Source organism: Triturus cristatus, unplaced genomic scaffold (genome assembly GCF_964204655.1).
Source record: "Triturus cristatus unplaced genomic scaffold, aTriCri1.1 SCAFFOLD_168, whole genome shotgun sequence".
NCBI classification, from domain to species: Eukaryota; Metazoa; Chordata; class Amphibia; order Caudata; family Salamandridae; genus Triturus; species Triturus cristatus.
The window spans coordinates 1,645,656-1,673,523 of NW_028187305.1; the positions used below are offsets into that span (position 1 = coordinate 1,645,656).

Sequence of the window (27,868 nt, forward strand, 5' to 3'; positions counted from 1 at the left end):
TTCCTTTGCCGACCGCAAATTCTCTGCCCATCTCTGCTCCCGAGGACCCTGATAACCCACTCGAAAACCCTCTGCAAACCCCCAGTAAAGCTTCCGCGCAGCCTCCCTGTCAGGGTATCGGGAGAGCCATGGACCCATGGCCTCCACCTTAACCGGCGTAGGAGCCCTTTGGCCCAGCCTGTCCCCTTCCTTTGGCAATCCGCCACTGCTCAGAGGGAGTAGCCAGTGTGAAACATTGTGTGACCGGGTGACGTCCCCTACACTTAGAACACTCGTGTTTGAATTTACACGGATGGCGGGTGCAGAAACCCTTGTTAAAGTTCCAACATGCCCCTGTGGTAGCTCCCCCACTCTTACTTGACTGTCCTGATGCCGCCGAAGTGGAGGCCTGTCCTCCCGACACCACTTTGCCCCCCCGCCCCGGTTTGGGCGGGACGAGACTGAAAAAAACGATACGTCACCGGAAGCCCACTAGCCATGTGCGTAGAAGCGGACGACTGCGTGGAAGACATCCATTGTACCCACAACTCCTGGTCCACCTCCCCCCCAGGGTTTATCGGGATTAAGACTGATTCGGGCCCTAAACTCCTCGTCGTAGCTGAGCCAAGCGAACCCCCCAAAGTGCATCTGCGCTTTGCGTATAATATCCATATACTTCAATAACGCGATAGCCCTGTCCTGGTGCTTTTCACAATATATGCTCGCATAGATCAAAAAGGCCGACGTCCAATTCTCCATATTCACCGGCACCCGAGGCCTCCTTGTCAATTCCCACTCCTCTTCCTTCGAACCCTCCTTGGCCTGTATCTCCCTGTGCAACAATTTGAACACATCTACATATTCGTGCTTCCAAATCCTCGTCCTCGTCGATAAGTGTGACCCCAAGGGCATCGCCAGGCCCAGGTATGGCAACTTCTTCTTGTGCTTCTCTCCCACCTCGTCCTTCCCCTCTGTCTCCCCCACCTTGTCCGTCTGCAAACCAGCCCCCATGAACCGTCTCCATTCCCCGCCACGTCTACCCCCTTCAACGGCGCTCCCACCTCCCTCACCGACCCTTCACCTACACCTACTGACCTACAGGCCTTCTTCCGTCCCCCCCTGTCTCCCACCTCCCACGCCTCCCACCAAGCACCCTCACCTGCAAGATTCACTGGCGCCTCCCGCTCCCTGAAACTGAAAATCGACCGTTTTCACTCTATTCTACAGTAAGATTTGTTTTACATATTTCTATTATATTAACCCCTTCCCCGCTCATGACGGAGCCGGAGCAAGAATATTTCATTAATTATTTTGCTACTCTTGAGGATAATGGTAGTGTTATGTCTCCTGAAAGAAAAAAAAAGAATGTTAATGCATTGTTTAGGACCTGAGTTTATAACCAAATGCAGAAAAATGAAAGAAGTGGTGATGTTGACGTCTTCAGATGCGCCATAGCTGACCTAGATGACCATTATTCACCTATTGTTTGTGCAGCAGTATCCAGACGCACGTTTTATAAACGTAAACAAGAGACTAACGAATCGATTGAGGATTATGTCTCTGCTTTAAAGAGTCTTGCCATAAAGTGCAAATTTGGTTCTTTGCATGACGACATGATAAGAGACCAAATAGTTATGTGCACCAAAAATAAGAGTATCCAGGACAAACTTTGGATTGAAGGTGATGCTAGTCTTAAAGATCTAATTACGTTAGTTAAAAAAGCAGAATTATCAGAAAGATGTGCTAAAGCAGTTTCTCCTTCAAGTGAAACAGTGACTGTCAATAAAATTACTGACACCAGGAAAGACAAAGGTCTTACTTACAAGCAACCTAGATCTTATCAAAACAATAATTGGAAACCACATCAAATCTCTAACTCTAAAAAAGAAGAAAATCTTTATCAGTCTGGCTTTGTATGTTACAGATGTGGGAGTACTTCTCATACAGCAAGATTTGAAAAATTCCCTGCCAAATCTACGAAATGTTCAGTATGTGGAATTATTGGAAATTTTTCCAAAGTTTGTAGGAGGAAACGTTATAAAAAAAAATCACATGTAACTTGTATTACGAACAGCAATTCTGATTTATCAGATAACAATGAAGATGAAGACTCTTTAGAGAACTCGAAGGTTTCCAGTGGTGTAACTAAGCATGTTGTGGTCAATATTACAAGCAATGATAGCAATAAGCCCTTATGTATGATTTCTTTTGGTGGCATAATTTTACAGGTTGCAGCGGACTCTGGATCTCCGTTCACCATCATCGCTAAATCAGTGTGGGATAATAAATTTGTTAACACTATTGGCCCACAGTTACAACCAACTGATGTGAACCCAGAAAGCTTCACTGGACAAAAAATTGATATGCTTGGCTTTAGATCTTTAATATTCGAGTTCAAGGGTAGAAGGGCATTGTGTAAATTGTATGTAGCCCAAGATGGGCCTTCAGTTTTAGGTTGGAAAGACCAACGTTCTCTTGATATTATTTTGAAGCCCAAAAGTCCTGAGCAAGTGTTAGTCATGTGTGAAGCAGAGAACACAAAGAAATGGATTTTGGAAGAATTTCCAAAAGTTGGCGCTAGGTGGCGCACTTGCGGAATGGCTGCCCTTGGGTGAAGATCCCGCAGTCCGGTGGAATAATCCGTCCATTAATCCTCCTTCCTGATCAGGCATGAGCTGCAAATGCATGGCACTGATGGGGAACTGATCGGTCTACAAATCTGGCGAGTTCTGCGGCTGGCGGTGGGGTGAGGAGCCGATACGAGGAGGTAACATCCCCGACCGGAGGTAGACATCCGCCTAACTGGAGACCGTGCTAGGCAGGACACAGCTACGAGAGATCGGTGCGCCCACGAGGTGTGCAGGCCACGACGGTCTGGGACTCGCGGCTGCGAAGGCACAAGAAGGCCATAGAGGGGCGGACAGGTCGCTGTGGCGCCAGAGTGACAACGCCTGCAGCGGCAGGAAAGAGCGACACGTCCAGGGAACTCGTGGGGGCGGACTGCGGAAAGCGCGTAGCGCACCGGAGGACTGGGAAGATCGCACGCTGCGACCCTCGGTGGCGACCTGAGACCGGAGCGGAGGCGCCCGGGAGGTAGCGGCGGCAGAGCCCTGGCCCTGACAACGGAGAGCTGCCCAAGACAAAGTAAGCTCCTAGAATTGACTGATAGCGGCGCTGCTGGGGATGCGGCGCTGAGGTGTATACGACTCTATTGTAGCGCCAGGGAGCTGCGACACAGGTGCTATTAAAACGTTGTGGGCACAGCGAGGAGCGGCGACTGGGAGCGCGACCATCGACTGTGAGGGTGTGAAAAAAAAAAAAAAGAAAACAAACCGGGCAGACGCAGGAGGACATCGCCCACATAATACCCTGGAGGCGCCACACGGGGCTAAGTCCTGAGGCCTAGAGGAACAGAGGCGCTTGGCAGGTCGGGGGTGGACGGGCCGTGCGAGCTGGCTTTGTGGAGCTGCTATTGAAGCTGCGAAGGTCGAGAGGAGACAACAGAGCAATTAAAAACGGACACATTGCGACATACCTGAAGAGGCCTGGTCTCCATTCTGTCGCATGGTGCTGGGAGAGCGCCCTTCGAACGGATGGTGAGTGAGGTCTACGAGGCGCTCCATTGCGCGACACCCTACAACGCGGCGCGGAGTATGGCGATTAGCTGGCCGGGGGCTTTACGTGAAGGGTGACCGCTGCCAAGGCCGTGTGGCACTGCGCTTGCGACGGGGAGGACGGAGCACTACACGACCAGACCACGATACGAAAAACCCCTGGGGACAATCTATAGAGGGAAGGCACCCCAGACACAGCGAGTGCTGCAGCGCCCCGAACACTGGCCGATGGGGACATCTACGTGTCGCTCGGCGGAAAGATTTGAGCCACTGCCTGAGCTCTCCTGGGTACTAGTAGTGGCAACCCGTGACCCGCAGAGATGGGTAAGACGGATCCTCACCAGCCTCGGCTCCAGTTCGAGTCGAAAAAAAATCCCAAGGCGAGCTCGGAAGGTGACATCGAGCCCATGGCAACGAAAACCCCCGACTTGGCGATGGAACCTGACGTAGACATGAAAACTATCCTTATGGAAGTACGACAGGGAATAGCTTTGATCGTGGGCAAAATGGATGACATGACCACACGAATGGACACTATTGTGCGTAAAATAGATGGGCATGAAAACCGGCTCAAGGAGGCGGAGACGCGCATTTCAGACTCGGAGGACGCTGCTGCACGCATGCAACACACAATGACCCAAATGGACAAACTCTTGAAAGTCATTGCAGCTAAGAGCGAGGACATGGAAGCGAGGAGCCGCCGCAACAATCTCCGCCTTTTAGGAATACCTGAAACTACGAATACAGGTAGGATGGAGCTGTACGTAGAGAAACTACTCATGGCGACAGTGGGGGCAGAATCCTCTCAATTCGTGGTGGAGAGCGCACACCGATCGCTGGACCCAAGACCACCGGTGGGGTGACCTCCGCGGCCCGTTATCGCACGTCTCCTCAACTATAGAGACCGGGATGTGGCCCTCAGGGTGGCACGGGAGAAGAAGCAGCTTCAGTATGACGGAGTCACTTTCACTATATACCCGGACTTTACTGCTACGGTGCAGGAGAACAGGAGAAAATTCCTCCCCGTGAAACAAAAGCTTCGGCAAGCACAAATAGACTATGCTCTGCTCTACCCGGCCCGGCTCCGCATCACCCACCAGGGCAAACAATCATTCTTCACTACACCACAGCAAGCTGAGGACTTCTTGAAGCAATTAAGGTGCCGAAATAAAGGGGGAACGCCTTACTGCGGGGTCCCAATCGACTACCACCTCAGACATTGATTGATTGATAGGGGTGTTATCTGTCGTGGGATGGCAACCAACGCGGAAGCGAATAGTGCACCTCACATTGGCGACAGACCTGCACCACTTGTTGAAATATTTCCCCACATCATACAGTATACTAGTTCTGGTAATGAAGACTTTCCATGGACCACACCGGACACCCATGCCTTCCTGACGGGGTACGGCGCGTTCCTGCGAGTCCCCGGGGAGGCAGGTGATACCTGTGAGCCACCTGGTGACAACCCCATCTGGGAGATCCCTCAGAGTGTTTTTCCATTTTGAAGAATCTCTTCGGCAATTAGCTAAAGTGTCTTTGTTTTTGTTGGGGGTTAAGTTGCGAAGGGAAAGGGGGGGAGGGAACAGAGGTACTGGCATGGTTGGGATGCTTCAGTGGGAGGAGGGTTGGGGGATGGATAGGAAGAATGGTTTAGAATTGGTTCAGATGTTTTCAGACAGACGAATGTGCAACTGTACAGAAGTAGACCGTGACACACCCATTGGGATACGGAAGGTTCCTGTAACTATTAATGGAGCGAGCGGAAGGCAGGGTGCCTGACAATTGTATAGGGATACTGTCCTGGAATGTAAGGGGAATGGGGGACCCTAGAAAGAAGAGACAAATACTCTCCTATTTAGATCGACATAAAATCAGTATTGCACTATTGCAGGAGACACACTGTGCTCCACACACTAGTAATACATTCGCGGGAAGATGGGCGACTTGCAGGCTCTTCTCCTCCTACTTCTCCTATGCCAGAGGTGTTGCCATTTTAGTAAAGCGCCATGCGCCCTTCGTGCCGCAGGGAGAACTAATGGATCCGCAGGGAAGATATGCGATAGTGTGGGGGAGACTGGGAGCTGATACATTCACGTTAGTGAGCTGCTATGAGCCAAATGTGGACACACCAGACTTCTTCACTGTCCTCTGGGGCAAAATACTGGCGCTAGGCACCACACACGTCATCTGGGGCGGAGACTTGAATGTAGCCTTCAACCCTGTCATGGACAGATCAAGGGCGCTGCCACACCATTACAATCGCACACAGGCCACGATGCGAGAGATCATGGAAGAAGGCAGACTAATAGACACTTGGCGCCACATGCACCCACAATCCATGGAGGGCACGCACTTTGTGTCAAGCATGGCCTCGGACAGATTACTGTCTAACATCCAGGGGACTGGGGCCATGCATTGGAGGAGTCCGCCATCTGCCGCGCACATACTCGGATCACTCACCAGTACACCTTGTGCTTGACCTGCTGGGTGGGAGGGGAGCGCAGCGGGCGTGGAGGCTGCAGCCCGCAGCACTGCTGGATGCGGTGTTCCATGCTGAGCTGGAGGAGGAAATTGGGCTTTTCTTCCAGAGAAATAGGGGTTCCGTGACTTCGGTGGAGATTATATGGGAAGCATTTAAGGTCACGATCAGGGGTGTGTGCATTTCAAAGAGCTGTGGGGTGCTCCGAGATATGTGTGGGCAGCTCCAGAGGCTAGAAACCGAGCTGAGGGCGCTGGAGGTGCGGATGACTCAGGACGCCAGGGGACGGGCACATGCAGAATTTAGGGACAAGCTAACGGAATATACAGATGCCGCTGAGAGAGAATCTAGGTTCTTGGGGAAATACTGGATGGCTCGGAGGTATGGGGAGGCAGAACGCCCGGGAAGGGCGCTAGCTGAAGCCATACAGAAACCTAGGTTCTCCAATTATATTCTTGAAATAGCAGACGTAGGGGGGGAGCTATGCAGAGACATGGGGACGGTGCAGGATATATTCGTTGACCATTATGCTAAATTGTATGCGACACAGCGCAGAGACCCCTTGGAATTCGAGACGTTCCTGGGAGACGTTGCATTGGGATGGTCGGAGGACCATCATAGAGAGTTCCTCTGCGCCCCATTTGAGTTAGACGGGATCCGCGAGACTATAATGCAGCAGAAATCTGGGAGGGCGCCGGGCCTCGACGGACTCCCTGCTGAATTTTATAAAACGTATGTAGATACTATGGCCCCTATATTGAAAGAACTCTTTGAGGAGGCTCTTGAGGGTGGAACATTACCCCCTTCCATGCGTGAAGCCCTGATTACGTCAATATTAAAGCCTGGCAAGGAACCACAATTTTGCGCTTCCTACAGACAGCTATCGCTCCTTAACTGTGACACCAAGATATTGGCAAAGCTCATAGCGAATCGAGTCCTCCTCCTCATAGGCAAACTGGTCCTGCCGGATCAGGCGGGATTCGTTCCAGGGAGGGCAACCTCTCATAATCTTCGTACGCTGTGCTCGATCCTACGGAATGTATCGCCGGAGCTCCCATTGGCTGCGGTGTTCCTGGACGCTACTAAAGCGTTTGACTCCGTCGAATGGGATAATCTATTTGGCATTATGCTCCGCATGGGGTTCCCCCCGGGATTTGTGTCCTGGGTCCAGCTGCTATATCGAAAGCCCACAGCTAGGGTACTCGTTAACGGCCGCGTTTCGCATGCATTTCCCGTTACAAGAGGGACTAGACAAGGGTGCCCACTGTCCCCCCTCTTGTTCGCCCTTGCGATCGAACCCCTGGCGTGCAGACTGCGACAGCACCATAATGATAGAGCGCTCCGATGCCCCCTGTGACAAATATTGATATCAATGTACGCAGATGATCTGACTCTTTATGTTCGAGACCCCCAGACTAACCTCAACCCCCTGCTGCGAGAATTTATACTCTTCGGGAAACTGTCTGGCATTCATATTAACTGGGAAAAATCGCATGCATTTCCCTTGACGGCGGCAGTGGTCAAATTCCCACTGGACTACCCACTTGAATGGTGTGACACAGACCTGAGATATCTGGGGATCCAGATCTCAGGAGATAGGGAGGAAATGATACGACTAAACTATGGCACTGCCATGAGTCGGCTCACCGACAACGTCACTCGCTGGATTGCCTGGCCCCTGTCAATGGCAGGACGAGCCTCATTGATTAAGATGGTGATATTGCCGCAGTTTTTATACCTATTTCTTAATCTCCCTTTCTACCCGGGGAGTTTCTTCCTTAAAACGCTGCGTTCCGAGCTTATACGACTGTTTGGGGGGGGCAGAAGGCCGCGGGTCCAGTGGAAGGTGCTTACCCAGGCCTGCACTGAATGGAGGGTTTGACATCCCGGACTTCGAGCTATATCATGCCTGCACCCAAGCCCATTACGCCTACTACTGGGTGCATCCGCCGGCATGCATGCCACAGGTGGCGGCGGAACACTGGCTGGCAGACCCGATTCCCCTGGATGGAATGATACTTGCGCCTTCTCGCCCTCGGAATAATGCACCAACTACAATCACAAGCACTATTGACGCCTGGCAGTATGTTATGAGGACCCTGGGGGTTTCGACCCTTTATTCCCCAACTTTGCCTCGGACGTATCACCCCCGGCTGACGCTGTTGCAGGAGACAAGTTTCAGACAATTATGCACTCGAGTGGGCAGACGAACCTGGGGAGACCGGTTTAGTAGTGGTAAATTTTGCACGTCCGCTCAGTTCTTTGGGGACGCACAACACACTCCCCTGGAAATGTTTCTGTATGTAAGATTGCGGCAGGGCATGCAGGCCATTCTCCCGAGCTTTCCGCGGGAGCCAGAGATACTGAAGCCACTACACCAGATGCTACAGAGTGTAAATCCTGGATACCTGGTGTCCAGCATGTATCGCACGATACGAGCGGAATGCAAGATCCCTCATGACATGGCGCGGACGCACTGGGCGACTGACCTGAAAAGGCTCGAGTTGGTGGGTCCCCCCTGACGGACCTGATAACAGCGATAGTAGAATCACCCCCCTGTGACTGGGAATTGATGCGGAATCCGGGGAGCTGATGGTGCCTCCTCGAACGGCAGTAACGGTGGGTGGTAAGCTATGGGAATGAACTGATTCCGGCAATATGCCATATAATATATATTTAGGGCCACTGAAATTACACATCTGAAGAAAAATGTGAAAATAGAGACTACGCAAAGATATGTATTGTGTTTGGGGGAGGACTAAATGGTGTGCAGACTGTATCCCGCAGAATGTCCCGGTTCATGTGACTGCAAAATCCAGGGAAAACTACTAATAACTGTGGACATGCCCCAGTGCCTTCCTGCTTTTCTGTATATCTGTGTCTTCTGGTCGTGCATTTTGTATATGCTGATTTGTTTGTGTATTGTATGTATTATGGTTGCATCACCATTTAATAATAATAATTAAAAAAAAAATGTTTTAAAAATTTGATAGCTATCCAAGGTAAACCAGCTTGCAATCACCCCTGTAAATGTACGTTTATAACCCAACACTGGATTCAGTAATTGGTATTCGGTTTATTCCTCCAGCATCTGGTCGCCCTTCTTATGTATTTGATTTAGTAGGTCAACAGACCCTAAGATCAAATTGGACTTTTTACATTTTTATTTTGCTCTATACAGTTTAATTTAATCAATTGTACTTATTTCTATTGGAACAACTAATAAAGTTGGTTTACAAAGGTCAAAAAAAAAAAATTCCAAACGTTTTTAGTGGCAGCATTGGGAATCTTGAGGGTTTTACACATAAAATTTTAGTCAGACCCAATGCAATTTCCAAAATTCATAAAGTACGTCACATTCTACTAATTGTTCGAGAGGAGGTAAAAGCAGAACTTAAAAAATTATCCTGATTGGATTTCCCCGATTGTTATTGCCATACGCGCTAATGGGAAAATTTGCATGTGCATAGACTTAAGGTATTTGAATGAAAATATAATCATTGATCAATTTCTTCTCCCGAGAATCAATGAAATGCTTTCATTAACCAAAGGTGCAAAATGGTTCTCAACGATTGATTTATCGTGTGCATATCACCAAATATCTTTACATCCTTTGAGTAAACATCTCACACCTTTCTGTACTCCTTTTGGTTGTTACCAGTTTCGCCGCATGCCATTCGGGTTAGCGTCCGCAGCTGCGGTATTTCAAAGGCTCATGCATGAATTATTTGGTGATATGCAAGGTATAATAATCTTCCAAGATGATATTCTTATAATGGGTCCTAACAAAAAAATTAATGATGAACGTTTAAGGAAAGTTATGGGCATCTTACAAGACAAAGAAGTTGAACTTTCAAATGTAAATTTGCAGAAAATAACGTGACATATCTGGGTCATGAAGTCAGTGCCTTAGGTATTAGACCCAAAACCAGCCTGGTAAGTGCCATTAAAGATGCTCCTCCACCCAAATCGAAAGAGGATCTTAGATCTTTCTTAGGACTTGCAGAATTTTACTCAAAATTTGTGGACAAGTTCTCAGAGAAAACTTGTGTAATGTGATCCCTACTTAAAAACAAGGCACAGTTTATTTGGTGTGCTTCTTGACAAAAATCATTTGAGGAAATAAAAACAGCCATTGCGCAAGCACCTAGTCTTCAAGGTTTTGATCCTTGCGCACAAACCATTGTCACCACTGATGCTAGGAGCAGGTGGTTAGGTAGCGTACTGACACAATTAGATGAGAACAACAAAGAAGTCATTATTGCTTTCGCATCACGTTCTCTCACTCCTACTGAGGAACGTTACTCTGTTGTAGAAAGGGAGACCCTAGCTTGTGTATGGGCTCTAGAACATTTTAGGAAATTTCTTTGGGGAAGGAAATTTATCTTACGATGCAACCATAAACCATTGACTAAATTACTGACCACTGATGGTTTGACCAATGCCACAGCCAGAATTGCTAGATTATCCAGGAGACTACAGGACTTCATGTATGAAGTTCAATATATGCCTGGTGTCAAAAACTTTACTGCAGATTTTCTAAGTCGTATGTCTTTACCATTGGTTGAGCTCGACATGAATTCTTGGAATGATTTTTTCAGTAGCTCACATATCATCAAATAGGACTCAAAGTAGTGTTAGCAAAGAAGAATGGCTCGAAGCAGAGAACTCTGATCAAATATTACTTGTCCTCAAACAATTAATTATGAAGGGATGGAATGGAATTGATAAAAAATTTGTCAATGATGAATTGAGAGGTTTTTGGAAAGTTCAGAATGAACTAAGTCTTTCTGATACACTGGTTTTACGTGGTGATAAAATTGTACCACCAAAAAACTCAAGGAATAAAATAGTTGATCTATGTCATGAAGGACATTCAGGAATTACACGCACCAAACTACGTCTGAAAGAATTATATTGGTGGCCTAGGATTGATTTAGATGTAGAAAGATGTGTGAGATCATGTGTGAAGTGTGAGATTTCTGATAAAACGCTTAAAACATCCAATCCACCTTTAGCTTCTCCTGGTTGCCCTAATTTTCCCTGGGAAGTTGTTGCCATTGACTGTATGGGACCAATTTGTTGGCAAGATAGTTCCCAGAAATACATTTTGCTACTCATTGATACTTTTTCAAGATGGTTAGAAATGTGTGTTGTAGATATCATCAATACTAAAACGGTAATAACATTTTTAGATGATATTTTATTAAGGGAAGGTTTCCCTAAGTACATTCTATCTGACAATGGAGTACAATTTAAATCCCTTGAAATGAAAAACTATTTAAATGCTTCTGGGATTCAACAGAGATTCACGGCATTGTATCACCCAAGCGGTAATGGTATTGTTGAGAGAGCCAACCGTAGTATTAAAGGAGTTATCCAACTTGCTAACAAAAGTAACCTATCTTGGGAAGAAGAATTTAAAAAACTCCTTTGGGCATATAGAAGTACTATCCATGGTACTACTAGTAAAAGTCCTTTTTCTTTAATGAGAGGCAGAATTCCACATTCAAAAATCAATCCTGGTTGGTTAAATAAAAGTGGAATAGTTTCTTGCGACATACCTATTGTGAGAGAGAATATTAAAGAATCTCAGATGAAAAACAAAACCTATTATGATTTGAAACATGGCACCAAACAGGTTAACTTACATAGAGGTCAATGGGTTAGAGTTAAAAATGCTAAGAGAGTTTCAAAAACCGAAAGCAAGTTTAGTGAAACTAAACTAGAAGTCAAGGTTATGAACAACACTGCTTTACTTCAAAATGGTGAAGTTTGGCATTGTAGTCGTCTTGCACCAGTTTCATATAATTCTGAAACAGAAGAATGTAATAAATGCAAGAATTTTTGGTTGTTAGATACATGTGATTTCTCACAACATATTGATAATTCTAATTCAAATGATGAAAGTGTAACTTCTGATTGTTCTACTATTCCAAGAATATCTTCTGATGTTAATCTTGAGGATTCACATGATTGTATTGTCTCTCCAAAAAGTGTTTCCTTACCTGAGGTTTCATCAGATGTCAATTCTCCCCTGGGTGACACAAGCCACATGATGTTCAGAATTCTGTTACACCATAGTTATCTTGTAATGAAAACATCGTAAAAACATCTAGTGGTAGAATTGTTAAAAAAACAAAATCTTTAGAAATCTTTGATTGTAGTTGATTTTATTTAGATAATTTTTTTTGTTGTTTTTTTGTTGTTGTGGTTGTTTTGTTTCCTTTAAGAAGGGGGATTGTGTAGTATGTTGCTTTAAGACGAGTCACACTATTCTAGATTGTAGAATGTATTGTATTGTTAGATTCTTTCTTAAGACAGTTCTGCTACGGAGACTGTCCGCGCTGGAGGTGCTTTTCCTGTATGCGGGGGGCTGAAATAAAGAACTCAGCAATTTCATCTTTATTTGGGTTGAGTCTCATTTAAGGATACTACAGTCTTGTCGCTTCAGTACCTTGCAACACGCGGCGTTACCATCCCCCCAAATAAAGTCGAAGGATTTCATTATAATACACTCTAAAATAGGCCCTTTTTGCATGGTTCCCGTGACTCACAGTGACCTGCAGGTTTCGTACAGATCTTCGCTGCAGGCAGTGACTGTTATACCTGCTTTCAATTAAATAATAATTTAAGGGCTATTAGCCCTAAGTAAACAAAATTGAATTTGTACCCGTATTTTATATAGCGCTTACTACCCCCGAGGAGGCGATTAAGAAAACTTCAACTCGTGAATGTGTTTCTCCAGGTCAGTGCACACTTATCTGAATGATTGGCGAGTGTATGAGCGTGCACGCGCTGTTATTTATGGAAACTACAAAATACAAAAGAGAAACCTCAGAGGCGAATGAAGCCAATGGGAGGTGTCCCACTGCCTTCTTAACCCCTGCGATCCTCCAAATGAGAGTTGAAAGATGCTCCTGGAAGTGCTCCTGCTGTCAGAGATTCACCATTGCCACTGTAAGCATTTTAAGGTCTGCAGCCGAGGTTTATAACGAAGGCTTCAAGTTTGCTGATTTTATATATTTATTTATTTTTACAGATTTTTAAAGTCAAACAGACAGAAAACCATCTAGTTCTCTGGCTGTATTTATTTAAATGTTGTATAAACTGGAAAGTGCATCTTTCTTTGTGTGATTCTTAATGGTGCCAACAAGGACTCATCTGTGCATAACGACAGGCGGAGTGTACAAAGGGGTCTGTGTCTAGAACCTTTAACCCCTTGAGTGCCCCGTCCTTTCCCCTCCCTGTGCCGGCCCTTTCATTAGCGGGCGGGGTTCATGACGAGATAGTCTCGTCATGGGCACAGCGCAACCGCGCTCCATGACAAGACCATCTCGTCATGGGCACTGAAGGAGTTAAACAGCTACAGATATGCGTACACTTGTGCTACAATCCGAATGATTCATTGCACTGCATAGGAGAGCTGCATTAAACAGGGCTTCTGAAAGTGCTAACATCCTTTCAAGTAAGAATGCCCTTTATTGATTGAATAAGTGCAGAAATGCACTAGTCGTAGATATGTTTTCTTACCCCAAATAAATATGGATAAACAAACAAAATGATAAAAATAAACATGGAAAAATACAGACAGAAATGTATTGACAATATAAATACCATAAAACTGTAAGCCCTATTTATAACAGAGCAACATTTGCTCAGGGGACATCATCAGCCTTCCAAATCGAGTAAGGTGCACGCATGCAGAGTGTTTGTTCAGTCACAGCGAGTATTGGCCAAAGGAGTGGGGTGTCTAATGTCACAGTGCGCTTGATCCCTGTCCGCCAGGACACGCATCTAGTGCTTGATGGGTATTCTCATGTTTCATTACTGGCATCCCTCCTCAGGCATTTTTTTCTTATCATGTGATCTCATGATCACACCTCCTGTGCCCTATGTCTCTTCTTAGGCCCTTCCATCTTCTGAAACCACCACTAGAACCCACACATTGTTGAACCTATGCACCAACAACTATCCCCACTGCACCAGAGGGGCCCCTCACACATTATAATTCCCAAATACAGTACCGACACCACCCACAAACTGGTATCACACCTGATACACCACCTGTATCCCAACACCTTCTGACGCCAAGGGTCCTTATAGATGTAAGCCACTTCTATAGGCCCTAGCATCTATAGATGCGACTGAAATAAGCGGACCAGAACACATTATATTATCACCCAGAGAGCCCAGTGCTGCCTGTTATCAACTCCGTGGACTATCAGACCTTCTGAGATCACCACCACGGGCTCGCACTCCATCTCACATCTCCACATGGACCTTCTCATTTCCTCCTTTACCCCTAGAGGCCACAAACCACAGAAACACCAACGTGAACCATCACATCCTCTGATATCACAATGAGGGGCCTCTCACACCTCATATCGACCCCAGTATTCCACACATCTAGCATCATCGTTTGCACCTTCTTTTTCACCCGTACCCCATGGACTCTCATGCCACCTCCATCACACCCAAGGACCTGACACTGACAACATCGCAGGCACTCTTGCAGCCCTCATACTACTGATATTACCACCAGGACCCTGTGCTCCCTCAGACATCTCCACCATGACCCTCAACTTTTTTTAATTCAACCTTAGGAATCTTTTCACCTTGGGTACTACCATAAGGGCCACACACCATCTGGTATCACCACCGGAGCGCTCACATCTGACATGACGGCAACAACCCACACACGTTCTGACTTATCCAAATGGATCCATGCATGTTCTGGTACACCTCAAGGAATCCTTACACTTTTGATACAAATACATGGACTAGTAGATATCATATCTAGGGGTCTGACACCAAACACAAGTACTTCCACACATCCAAGGAGCCCCCACATGTGCCCCACAGACATTCTTACACCTTCAAAACCCATCTTGCTAACTCACCTACTGATACTGCAGACAACGAGCCTCACTCTCTCGAATAAACGACTGGAGACACGTAAATGGGCCCACCCCAGAGACCCTAGTACCATTTGGTTATACTTTCCTATACAGCCTCAACACCAATAGAGACCGCCATACCTTTCCAAACCACCCTTAAGAATCCTTACACCTTATTCCACCTTCCACTCACACGAACTTCATACTCACCTTCACCATCAAAAGGGTTCCTCGTATGATGGTATGTACTGTCGTCCTGCCCTGAGGGACCTTTCTACCTCCATATCCCATCCATACACCTATAGGAGCGCTCACACCATTAAACAGTATGTCATATCTCCCTCACCCATCCATAGAAGCCTTAGAACTTTCGAAGCAGTCCAGTTATACCCCCACACCTTTCAGAACCACCCATAGGCACCTGCATGTCTTTCCATTATGCCCAGACAGACCCTTACACCTGCTAAATCCGAGTACAGGGGAACTAATACTTTCCTAAACAACCAATAACTTTCCTCAAATTAACATAGGTTGTTCATAAACTACCTGCAGCAACAGAACTAACCCTTATTCCTGCCTATACCACCAAGGATGACCCCTGTACCTTTCTATACTGCTGATTGTGGCTGCCTTAAACTAGACTTATGAAACCCAATACTTTCAAACACAACACAGGTTCTATCATCGTATACCACCTATAGAAACCGCATACCATTGTATACCACCGATAGGGGCCCTCAACGCATACTACACAACCTATCTCCCAGCATGACCCGTGACAGTCCTTAGCTGCTTTACACCGCCCATGTCAGGTGTGCGATAGGACTCCATCTCACCACAGTCACAAGGCTCCACATCCGGGCATGTATGTTACAATCAAGTGTATTCTGGTAGTTGCAGTCTTGGTTCACGTCTCTGAAACCAACTGGATCGAATTAGCAGAATATAAAAGCTTGCACAGGTAAAGCAGCGAGGGGTATTTGCATCGAGTGGCATGGACGCTGCTGGTCGAACTTTTGCACATCTTGCCAGTTTACTGTATTCAGTGTCCGTGAACTAACCTCCGGGTGCCTCGTATCTTATACTGCTCACATGAACGGTGAACCCTAATACCTCCCCACACCACGCACAGGACCCTTCTTGGCTTCTGATGACACAGAGCTCTCATGTGACCCTATTAGGATTACAAGACCCAAAATGCAAAGGAAAAATACTGTTCTGGGAGGAAAATAAACTCGAAGCTGCGTCAGGGAAACTTGAGAGCTCCGCGAGACTCTCCCGTACAAGGGTAAAGGAAATGATGGCGCTACTCACCCCAAAATCCGTCCGTAGGAGGGCATGTTGCGAGCCCCCGATCACCGCCCCTTTGCGCCCTCTGCAGACCGGTCTGCACCCTGCAGCCGGAGAGAGCGGTGAGGGGGAGACAGGAGGCAGCACACTGCCGAGAAGTTGGAGACTTGGGAAAGAACGACAGCTGAGGGGAGCAGGACTCACGGGACAGGAGACTCAAGAAGGACAGTCAGGGGACCCGGAGAGGGGACAGGACTATTTGTGAAGCCCAGGTGACTTGGGACCTTTGGAACCAGTCGAGAGGGAAGCAGAGTCCAGTATTTACCGGTAGGGGCCGGACTATGAACCCGAGGGCGTGGACGGAGGAGGAGAAAGAGGAGGGGTAATAGGAGGATGCAAGGAGGAGAAGGCGGGCATGCGGCCTGCAGACACTTGATGGGAGAATCCTCCGAACAATGGCCGGAGAGGGCATGATATACTCACAAAACACACACGCAAAACACAAGGTTCCAACGCAGAGTATTACAAGGCCATGTTTGCAGTATTTGCGATTTGTATGTGTTTGCTCCATTTATTTTGACTGCACATCGTTTTCCTTCCCAGTATATTAGAGACGATTAATATTTTGGAGGGTCGCACAAAAAACGTGCACTTAAGCAAGACAGTGCAGTTACAGTGAGGGTCTGACCAATCAATCCTGGGTCCGTTGGCATCTGGAGCAAAGCGGAAGACACACAATTGATGGACGGAATGCAGAACAAATCAAAATATTCACCCCAGTCAAGAGATCTGGGTTAAATCCATCATTCAGCTCACCATGCCACCCCAGTTTAGACCTGGCCATATGCAAATCAGTCTTGATCCTGTGCCTCATGGGAACAGTCCAGCCCGAACTGCCAAGCCAGGTCCTCCCTGGACCGGAAACAAGCCTCCTAGGACCGGTTTCAGGGTTTCACCCCTCTTCAGCCAGGATAGCTTGACTCCAGTGGCACAGTGAGCCCAGGACTCACGTCTGAGCATACCTGGCGCACTTAGGGCGAGAAAGCAAAAGACACACAATTGATGGACGGAATGCAGAACAAATCAAAACATTCACCCCCAGTCAAGAGATCTGGGTTAAATCCATCATTCTTTTGCTCACCATGCCACCCTAGTTTAGACCTGGTTATATGCAAATCAGTCTTGACCTTGTGCCTCATGGGAACAGACCAGTCCGAACTGCCAAGCCAGGTCCTCCCTGGACCGGAAACAAGCATCCTAGGACCGGTTTCGGGGTTTCACCCCTCTTCAGCCAGGATAGCTTGATTCCAGTGGCACAGTGAGCCCAGGACTCACGTCTGAGCATACCTGGTGCACTTAGGGCGAGAAAGCAAAAGACACACAATTGATGGACGGAATGCAGAACAAATCAAAACATTCACCCCCAGTCAAGAGATCTGGGTTAAATCCATCATTCTTTTGCTCACCATGCCACCCTAGTTTAGACCTGGTTATATGCAAATCAGTCTTGACCTTGTGCCTCATGGGAACAGACCAGTCCGAACTGCCAAGCCAGGTCCTCCCTGGACCGGAAACAAGCATCCTAGGACCGGTTTCGGGGTTTCACCCCTCTTCAGCCAGGATGGCTTGATTCCAGTGGCACAGTGAGCCCAGGACTCACGTCTGAGCATACCTGGCGCACTTAGGACGAGAAAGCAAAAGACACACAATTGATGGACGGAATGTGAATGTATGACATTGTTCTGCATTCTGTCCATCAATAATTCTTTTTGCATCTGGAGCAAAGCAAGCGCCGCCAGTGAATACGATACTGAATAAAGTGCCACCAATAACGTTTCCAGTATTATGGGGCACACCCCTCCTTAGAGGAAATAGGGCCCTAGTATTATTAGGTGTCGCCTGGCGTTGCAGCGCTACTCGCTGGGCGAGAGATTTTGTAGGAGAGTAGACTTGAGAAGGGTACTTGAAGCCCCGCCCCTCATTTTCATTGGCTGGCGTCACCGTTTATTCTAAACAGTGGCCTGCCATTGGAAATGAGGGTTTTTTGGTGACGCCCTTTCGCTTTTTCATCTGGCCAATCCGGACTGGCTCGTCTGCTTTGCGGCTGTCGCAAAGCACTTTGTTATCTTTACGGGGCCATGTGTTTCTAATTAGCGTGGAGGCGCACACTGCCCCGACCTCTCAAAGGAAATAAATCTTGCTTTTGTCAAGATTTTTTTCCTTTGAGAGGTCGGGGGCAGTGTGCGCCTCCACGCTAATTAGAAACACATGGCCCCATAAAGATAAGAGATCGATGCTTGTTTTGTAAACAACCCATGTCTTCAACTCCCAGAATGCATGGGATTGTCAAATGAAAGCCCAGCAGCAGAAAAATGTTATCCTGATGGCATGGATGTAGCTGGCTAACCTGATGGCCTCGTTATCCTCACACATGCTGGGCACAGTTTGAAACCCTTGTTTTTTCCTCGGTGTCCGGAAGCGCTTAGAAGCTCTTGCCGATGTGCTTATGTTGCTTGGTTTTGTGCTTCAGCGGGGATTGGTTACCAGACATCCAACATCCGCTATCATTCCTCCACCCCCCAACAGTTCTCCTCTCTTCACCCCACCACTCTGTCCCTTTCTCCGCATCTTCTCATCCTCTCCGCCCATCATCTTTAGAAAGACATTATTCCCTTTCCATCAGCTCTGCCTTTCATCCTTACGCAGTTTGCCTTTCCTCTCACCCACTTTACATTCTCAGCTGTGTTTGGTGGCCAGTGAGATGGTGATTTATTTTCTGTCTTTTTTTTTAAAGCTGCTGTAATAAGGCACGTGCGTGACACGCCAGAGGTCCCTGTGATTAGAGTGCTTGTGATTGGAGTGTTTGGTGTTGATTTATTCTCGTCTCCTTCTTAAATAATTATACAATGTACCGTAAAGTGAAAGACTTGCTATTAAAAAAAGCCCACTAGTAAAGCAGCCGCCTCAGTGAATGTTTTATAATGTAAACATTTTTATTGCGAGCGTATAGCAGCCAAGTTCAGACACCTGCATTTGATTTCATTTATTTTTGTGCCATGGGCTTGCATTTGAAAAAGAGAGGCAACGAAAGCCCCGCCATGTGATTTTAAGGGTGCACAGCTGAGTGAGAGCTGTTGGGGCACACGAGCTGTGTGTGCACCCGCCTCTCTCTTTTACACTGGAAAGAACGCACGTTGTATGATGCTGGCAGGACAAGTGCTCTCTGCCTCTGCTTCTTGGCGCTACATTTGCAGTTTTATAGAGTGTGAACTTGACCCGAAGGTATCGGAGCCCTTTATATGAGCACTAGTTAAGTTACAGGACACATTCATTTTTGCTAGGCAGGGGGAGAATACGTGATTTGCCCAGAATCACAGGATGTTAAGCCGATGCCGAGAGTCCAATGAACCCGGATCCTCCGCTCCGAAGTCGTCAGCTCTGGTTGTTGGGTGACATCCTCTCCATGTGCCTGTGCAGGCTCGCTCACTGTACTGTGCATCTGAACTCAGCTGCCAAAAGGCGCTCTCTTACACCAGGATGTAAAAACCACTGCAGTTCAGGAAAAGGGCTTTTAACAAGTGATGAGGGCAAGAACTGGGGCTGTGGGCAATAGAGCACCACCCTCCTTGCCAAACATGCACCCTGGCACTGGTGACAGTACCTGGTGCATTGACTCCAGTGTCAGGGGTGGAAGGCAGAGCTCAGGGGCTGCAGAACGCCTCCTGCTGGAACAAGTTACAAACGAATGCAGGTTAGGACTTTATTCAAAGTGGCTTATTTACATGTTATTGTGTGTTGTCGCCCTACATGCCACGTGTGTGTCCTGCGCATGCGCACCGCTGCTCTCTCCTGCAGCCACACACATGTATGATGCACACATACAAGACCCACATTTTCCTGTGCTCTAAACAGTACCAAACAGATTTGTGTTGGTTTTTGATATAATGTCATAAATGTCATGGTAGGTTTTTAAAGCACTGGTATCCCGGAGTTTCTTGGCACTATAGAGGGCAGCAACATATTCAACATTTTTAAACTGCAGTGGACTTTAGTCCATAACAAATGACTTTTATTAATGGAAACCCGTTGCTAAACATTAGAAGGAGCAGTTTTCAGCTCTTGTGGAAGGTTGTGGGAGAAGTTCCTTGTACAGCGCTTTGCTTCCCCCCTGCATGTCCGGACCTCACCCTCTCTTCAGGAATTCAGAAGGGGGCTCAAGACCTGTCTGTTCAACTGATGCCACCCGTGCAGCTTGGTTCTCAGTGCATGGGTGTCCTCCCGGGTGATTAGCTGCGCTTATAAATCCTGTTTGATTGATCCCTTGCTGCCTTTTGACTAGGTTGGCGCTCTAGAAATCTCACATATATACCTTCGTACGGAGCTCCAGGGGAAGCTGGTTCCATTCTTTGGCAGCTGCCATTGAAAAGTCCTGTTACAAAGTTTAAATCTTTTTTAAAGTGTTATTCCCGCTATTTTAGAGATGTACAGGATAAGAATAATAATCTTTTTTGCTTATAAAGAATTTCATGATATATTGTAATACTATGGGACTGGAAATCTGTATATATTATTTTAATATATTGTGGATCTGGATGAGGCCTATATAAATCAATACATTTCATTTCATTCCTGTCTCCATGCTGGATGCGCCCTGTCGCCACCCTCCGATGCGCGTAGTCGGTGTTGCGACACCGCGTGGACTCCCCATCACTTTGTGTCGCAGAGAGAGCATGCTGGGTGCCAACACCAACCACAACTGAAAACTGATTTTGTTGATGTTACTTCCAGTGCTTTCCTCACAATAAAAAGTCAATTTCTATATTGTCTTGAGAGGTCAGAGGTCACCTGATGCCACTTTGGTGTTGTCATTGGATCAGGCGCTATATTAACCACCTAACGAATGCCCAATGAGCCGGCCGACCAATGGTCCTACTTTTGGCAGGTTTCCCCCACAGTCGTGTCTCCTGTCCTGCTGCCCAGACAGAGGCACCACAGAATGCCAGTTGCCACCCCTGGCCCCATCATAGGACAAGCAGGGGGGGGGGGGGGCAGGCAGGGCACCTGGTAGGGTGCCCAGCTCTTGCAGCTATGCATGAACCGTAAAAGGGGTGCCTGTCGGTGGCTGGGGGGCGGATTGCAGCACGGGGGGGGGGGTTGAAGCATGGGGGTCCTGCACCAGATTCAGGAGCAGAGGTGCCGTCACAACCACCCGCTGTTTGCAGGTTTGAACGAGTGACCGCGCGCCAAGAAACCTTGGGTGATCGTGCGCTCTAATAAAGAGGTCTAACATCCGAGACCAGGCTGGGCGCTGTGCTGGGACATGGGGCGGTTTTTAATCACCCTCTAAATTATATTTTCCTATATGTCGAGGATGGCGCGAGGAGAGTGGGCCCTTTCTTTGCGTCCTGTGGCAGTCGATGATCAGTGGGCAGCATCTGTGATGGAGCTCATCTGGTGTCTCCCGCCATAAGACTATTTCATTCCGTTTGGATTACAGAATTGTTGCTGTAAACTGGTCTCCTCGCAAACAGTCAAGACTTACTCCTGGAGGTGGTAAAGGGGCTGGAGCTCAAATCCAGCTTGAATAGTAATCAGACTCCATTGGTTTAATCTTAGTGAGTTATATTGTTTAAGATGACCTGGATTAAAGGAGGGATTATGGAATGAAACCCCCAAAAGGTACTCTGCGTCTGTCCTGCCGCTCCCTTGCAAACGCTGTCCGATGTCTACATGCGCAGTGTTCCCTGCGCAGTGATAATGGACAGTTGACCACAGTAAATAGACATCTTATAACACAGACGTCATCTGTTCTCGAATACTGTTATTAGAAACATTCATAGCATTAAATGCTAGTAAATGTTTTACTTCACCTCCTCGCCTTCATACAGCTCAGGAAATATCACAAGTGTAAAGCTGTCAACAAAGCCAAAGTACCGAAAAAGGAATACCCTGATGTATTATGGATTTGTAAATGCTTGTTATCTTCTTTGATCTGGTTGTGTTGCTGCATCATAGGGGCTAATCCCATCTTCCATGCTCTTACATTTGTAAAGGCTTGTTACCTCCCCTAAACTGGCTGGGAATGCTGGATGTGTGGCTGCGCTGCTGGTTCTTAGCAGGTACTACCAGCTTCGCTTCTCTTAGCTTTGACGGAGTTGAGTATCTCGTTGAGATCTGTAAGAGGCAGGGCTTTGAAGGGCGACCATGATGGGATTCTACGAGTAGGTGTGGCCATAAGAGGCGAATCGGGCGTTCGTTGATGTACTGTCAGATCATCCTGTATTTTTCAACTGAAGAAGAGGTTGATTGCACTGCATCTTTCTGTGGAGTGAGGAAGAGGAGGGTCCGGCAGGGGGTGGAGGCCGTGCTCGATTGTCATGAAGAGTGTTCTGCATCTATTGGGCGCGTCATTGATGGTGTTGGACACTACTTTGCTTTGGCTGATGTGACGAACTGTCTACGTGTTGCGTGGTGGGACTTCAGTTTCATGACGTCATCAGGAGTTCTGTTTTTCTGCCATTTTCTTTCCCGCCTGCGGATGGACTGTTTATTTTCGGTGATGTGTTTAGAGTATCGGGGTGCTGAAAGTTTTGGCTTCCACCTGCTTGTTTTCAGTGGAGCCAAAAAAAGCATTGACGACACCTAAGAAGGTGGTTGCATTGGACGTGGAGCTGGCAGGGTGGGAGTTGAGTTCATGAATTAAGTTGCCGATGGAAAAGTCTTTGAAGCATCTGCAGGTTTAGTTTTTCTCTTCTGGGTTGACTTTGTTTTGTTGTTAGATGCTGAGAAGGGAGATAGAGATGGTGAGGTGTTTGGTCTGGACCATGTGTGGCTTGCGTTAGATTGCTGGTGCTGTTGAGATGACGCGGTCATAGTTGTGGCATTTGAAGAGTATTGGTTGAACAATGGGTTGCATCATGTTGACTGTGTCAATGAGGTAGGTGAGGGTGTCTCTTGTGTTTTTTGAGCTCTGGTTTTCTGGGAAGGTGAAGTTACCCAAGAGGGTGGTGCGGGTGTGTCTGAAAGATGAGGTGGTGAGACCACCCGAGAATTCATCAATTATGTTCTTGTATGCCCAAGAAGCCTTTGGCGTCGAGTATTACTTACATAAGGTGCAGGACCAGGCTGATTTACGGATGACAGTGAAGACTTCTCTCTTCTTTTGTGCACAGTCCACACGATGGCTGCTGTAGCCTATGTGGAGATGGTTCCTAGGATGTGGGTGTGAGCCATGTTTTTGTGATGAGGAGGGTATCAAGCTTGTCATAGGAGATGAGGTCTGCGACGTCTGGTGCATGGAGTATGCTGAGTGATCGTTAATGAGCATGAGTTAGCATGTGTGCTCTGTAGTTAAAGAGGTGTGCGCGGTAGTTAGTGGGGGGTGTACAAGGTTGTGTCTATGTGTAGTGCCAATGCTATGCAAGTGTCTGGCTTGTCTTCATCTCGATGTGGGTGTTTGGGTTTATAGTATGCAGGGCTGGGTGATGCAGGGTGTTTCTGGCACAAACAGTCAGTGCTTTTGCCTGAGTCCGTGCTTTCCTGGGGTGCCCTGGGGAGTTACCTGAAGTAAGGAGAAGGCAGGATGTGATGTCACTTCCTGTGCGGATGGATGATGGGAAGTGAAGTGATCTCCTCTTGTTGGCTTCTCCTTTTCAAGTTGGTTTTTGGTGGGATGCCAGTGATGTTGCTTGCTGAGGAGACTAATGATGGGTCATTTATTATGTGGTGCCTCTGTGCAAGATAAACCTCTCTTTACAGTTTATAATCGGTACTGTCAATTGTAAGCAACTGGAGAGCCAATTGCTCCTATAAGCTTCTTAGTTGAGGCATTTGGGCATCAAATACTGTTTTTAGGTCGAGCCTGGGCAGCGCATACGCTGCTCTGCGAGGCATGCTGTATTCAGGTATGGACTTGAAGCTCCGCCCACTCTGTGCCCATATTTTTCATTGGCTTGTATTATTGTCCACTGTAAACTGTGTGTTTTTAATTGGTCTAAGCTTTGTAGTCCCTCCCTTAGTACCGCTTTGTCTTATTTTGTACCCTCCCCTGAGGACACCACCTGTTACGTGTGTTGTTACTCGGTAGGCTTTAATTACAGCCTCCTACTATTTTCTCAAATGGCTTTGTCCTGCCTTCTGTTGCAGGCTGGACACGCTCTCTCATAACGCTGTAAAATAAATCTTTACAGCACGGGCACAGAACGCAATTGTGAGAGCTTAAGCTATTGGCATTGTACATGGCAATGCCTTTAATTTATCGGTTTTAAAAACAACACAAAAATAAAGGGCATCGTCATTAACAATGCCAGTAGCTCAAACTCTCCTAAATGCGAGACCTATTGCATTGCAAATGCTTGTTTTTTTATAGCGCTAACTCTACGGCATTAAAGCTTTTCTGGTAAAATAGCAGCGCATTTTTATCATTTGTTCTACAATTTACTGACATGTCCATGGGCGAGTGGCACGACAGACAATTTCACGTATATGCACCCATGAGGTACTGGGAAGAACTGGTTTAAAACTAGTATGGGCAGCCGTCCTGGCGCCACTGACCCGTGGTCTAATTAATGCCCCCTCCTGCAGGGCGGGAAAGGAAAGGGGCCGGGACGAGCCAGAGATGTGATTTGTTCGCCCATGGCAAGCCCCTAGCCCGCCCATCCACCGGCGTTCTCTGGCCGCGCCTCTCCCCTTTCTGTCCCTGATAGGATGTCAGAAATCAAACGACTTGCACTGGGTATGGACTGGTAGCACTGAGAGAAGCAGGCCCACGGTCTAGCTTTTTAGAGCAGGATCCAGATTATTTTAATATGAGGTGGAATGTGGTCCCTCTCAATAATGTGTGGCAGCAGAAAGAGTTTTATGGGAATTTTTTAGACTTCATTAGATTTTAAAACAAAACAAAATGAGGTGGGGTGGACTACCCAAGGTATGCAGTAGACAAGTGGCATCACAGCGTGTTGCATCACAGGAAGTGAAGTCTCAGGTGGCGGCCTCACAAAGTCACAGAAAGTGACCACAAGAAGTGGCATTGGATCTTAAGTCCTCACACATGTTTAGCAGCTCTATCATGAGAACATTTGAGCGCATTATGAGATTTCACAAATGAAAGTGGAGGAGTACTTAAGCCTATGACTTGAGTTCCCTGTTTGAAGGAATAAACAGCTCAAATGTGGATGAAGTTTGGTGTCTGTCTGACTAACTAAGGCAGACAAGCCTTTAAGTTCTACAAGCCAGAGATACAAATCTTTGGAACAAGAACTAAACACAGTTCATGCATTGAATAAAAAATGCTAGAAGCTGCAATTGTGACTAATAAAACTATAACATTTATTAACCTACCATACATACCACTATTATCTACACTGACAATTTTAGCACTTTAACCATTATATAAATTAAAAATGCACGTTTCCCACTCAAATTGCTATTCTGAGCATGGCAAATGGGATTCCCTAAGAAAGATACAATTTTAACTGGAGATTCTGCACATACATTATAGAGCAGTATTGACACAAGATGTTTAACCACAAGATATGAGTAATTAGTGAGACCTTTTGCATAAAAGAATCCCTCACATGTGGGTAATAAAATAACTTAATACTATGAAGCCGGTAACTTTTGTTGTGATGGGCAGGGCTTTAATTGGGCCGGGTTTCACCGGTGCTGAGCACTGGCAGTTTTTTAAAGGGGCCTCGAAACAGGTCTCTATCGGGCTCTGTTGTGTGCCCTGGCACAGGCGGTCCGTTGTTTTCCGCACTTCGATGTGCATTTGCTCACACTGCTCACTAGTGGTTAAGTTAAAGCATAATGTTATGTGTAGGGAAGGGTAATGAGTAGCGGAGACAGAAGGACGTTTTAATGCAGGTTTTATTTTTCTATAGACTTTTTTTGTATAGTACTTCAGTCTGTATTGGTGGGGATAATGCTTCTTATCCTCCTCCGTGTTAGGAACAGGGTTTGTGGTCTCCGGTCTGCAGAAAGCGGATTGTTAAAATGTTTCTTATCGCCGTTTCCTTGTAAGGCCGGCGACATTTCCCCCTAGCACATCCTCTCTCCCGTGGGTCAGGTCTTCTTGGTGCACTTGGTGTTAGGGAGAAAGAGAGAGACAAAAAATATGGCGTCCTTGAGGTTCTGGGAATAGTAATGAGTGAAGGGGAAAAGGAGTGAGGGATCACCGGTGCAGTGTCACACAATCTAGGCGGGTGATAGTGCAGGGAATCCGGGGTTGAGGCAGGATGACGGGAAGGACATTAAGCAGCAGGCTTCCTCCCCACCCACCCGGTAACGCGCTCCCGTACCTGTTGACGCCACGCTCCTCCTGGAGCGTAGCTCCGCGCAGCACCGTCTCGGAGGCCTCCTGGCTCTCTCGACGATACCGCCTTCACATTGGAAGTACACAGCAAGGCTCGGTCTCTCCTTCTCATACTTCTCAGCTCCTCGACTCTCCAACACACTCCAGTGCTTCTGGATTCCTGGCCCACTAACCTGCAAAGGTCATCTAGACGAGCGCAACATCACTTTTATGAGGCCTTCTTGCCCAATCTAAATGCCCTACCAACATATTTAAAGGGAGATGTGGCCAATCATGTTACGCAAAAAATGTAAAACCACCAATCCGGAGCCCCGTGTCATCCTTCAAGTGGAAATAAAATATTGCTTCTGGACCAGAGAGGGCAGCACGGTGTAGGCGCCCTCCTTGGATATAAAATGCCATGAAATAGCTGGCACCAATAAGGAGTCTGAATGTGTCAAAACGCGTTACTTTCAGCGCGAAGGTGTAAGAAGCAAACCCACTCATTGGCCAAGAGCTGCAGCCAATCACAAACGTTTATCTCCGACCGCATAACTGGGAAATTCATGAATCCAAGACATTCTCCACGGGCAGGAGCGGTGGACCAGAGAGGAAACTACCCACCGTGTGAACTCATTGGATCAACAAAAACGTCCAATAGCATGACTCCTTTCATCTGTACTTCCTGAAATGCCTGCGATGTTGACCAAAGATGCGCCCTCATTGGACAAAAATACCATTGGCGTCAGTTCAGCTTCCTGTGACTCTGTGTAAACCACTTGTCCCCCCCCCCCACACTCCCTGCCTACCAAAAAGGACGGTGTCCTTCTGTGACGTAACAGGTGCCCGTGTAAAGCGCTCTGATGCCTTCGGGTCGAGTTCACGCTATATCAAACTGCAAAAATGAAGGAACCGGAAAGCTTGTGCGTTCATGGCCGGAAAGTAAACTGCCAAACTCTTCTGCTCTTCGGACCAGGGTAACGTCCAATGTCTGCCCTCGATACCTTCCATCCCACGTTCAACAAACTGATGAAGAGGACCGGAGAGGAAACCCATACACACTCGTTCTCATTGGTTTTATTTATTTATTTGTGCATTTTTATAAAGCGCGGACATTACCCGAAGGTGTCAGAGCGCTGTACAATAGAGCCAGTTACATTACAAAAGAACCGTGGAACACAATAAAACATTGCAAAGAAAAACAGTAGTGCTGTACAATAGAGCCAGTTACGTTACAAAAGAACAGTGGAACACAATAAAACATTACAAAGAAAAACAGGAGACTAAAAATGATGGTTACATAGACACAAAT

At 47.1% G+C, this 27,868-nt stretch overlaps 1 protein-coding gene across 3 annotated transcripts in view; it reads right to left on the reverse strand.

The window, feature by feature from the left end:
- Window positions 1–26,761, reverse strand: part of LOC146771981 (phosphoenolpyruvate carboxykinase [GTP], mitochondrial-like) — a 216,150-nt gene extending 189,389 nt beyond the window's left edge. For 2 of the 3 annotated variants that reach the window (XM_085640278.1, XM_085640279.1), the window contains exon 1: window positions 16,290–16,602. In XM_085640278.1, the coding sequence (XP_085496404.1) occupies window positions 16,290–16,315 (26 nt within the window). In that variant the 5' untranslated portion in view covers window positions 16,316–16,602. Of the gene's footprint in view, window positions 1–16,289; window positions 16,603–26,563 lie in introns of those variants that run through there. The other variant, XM_085640280.1, reaches the window with a different exon arrangement.
- Window positions 26,762–27,868: the final 1,107 nt, after the last annotated feature.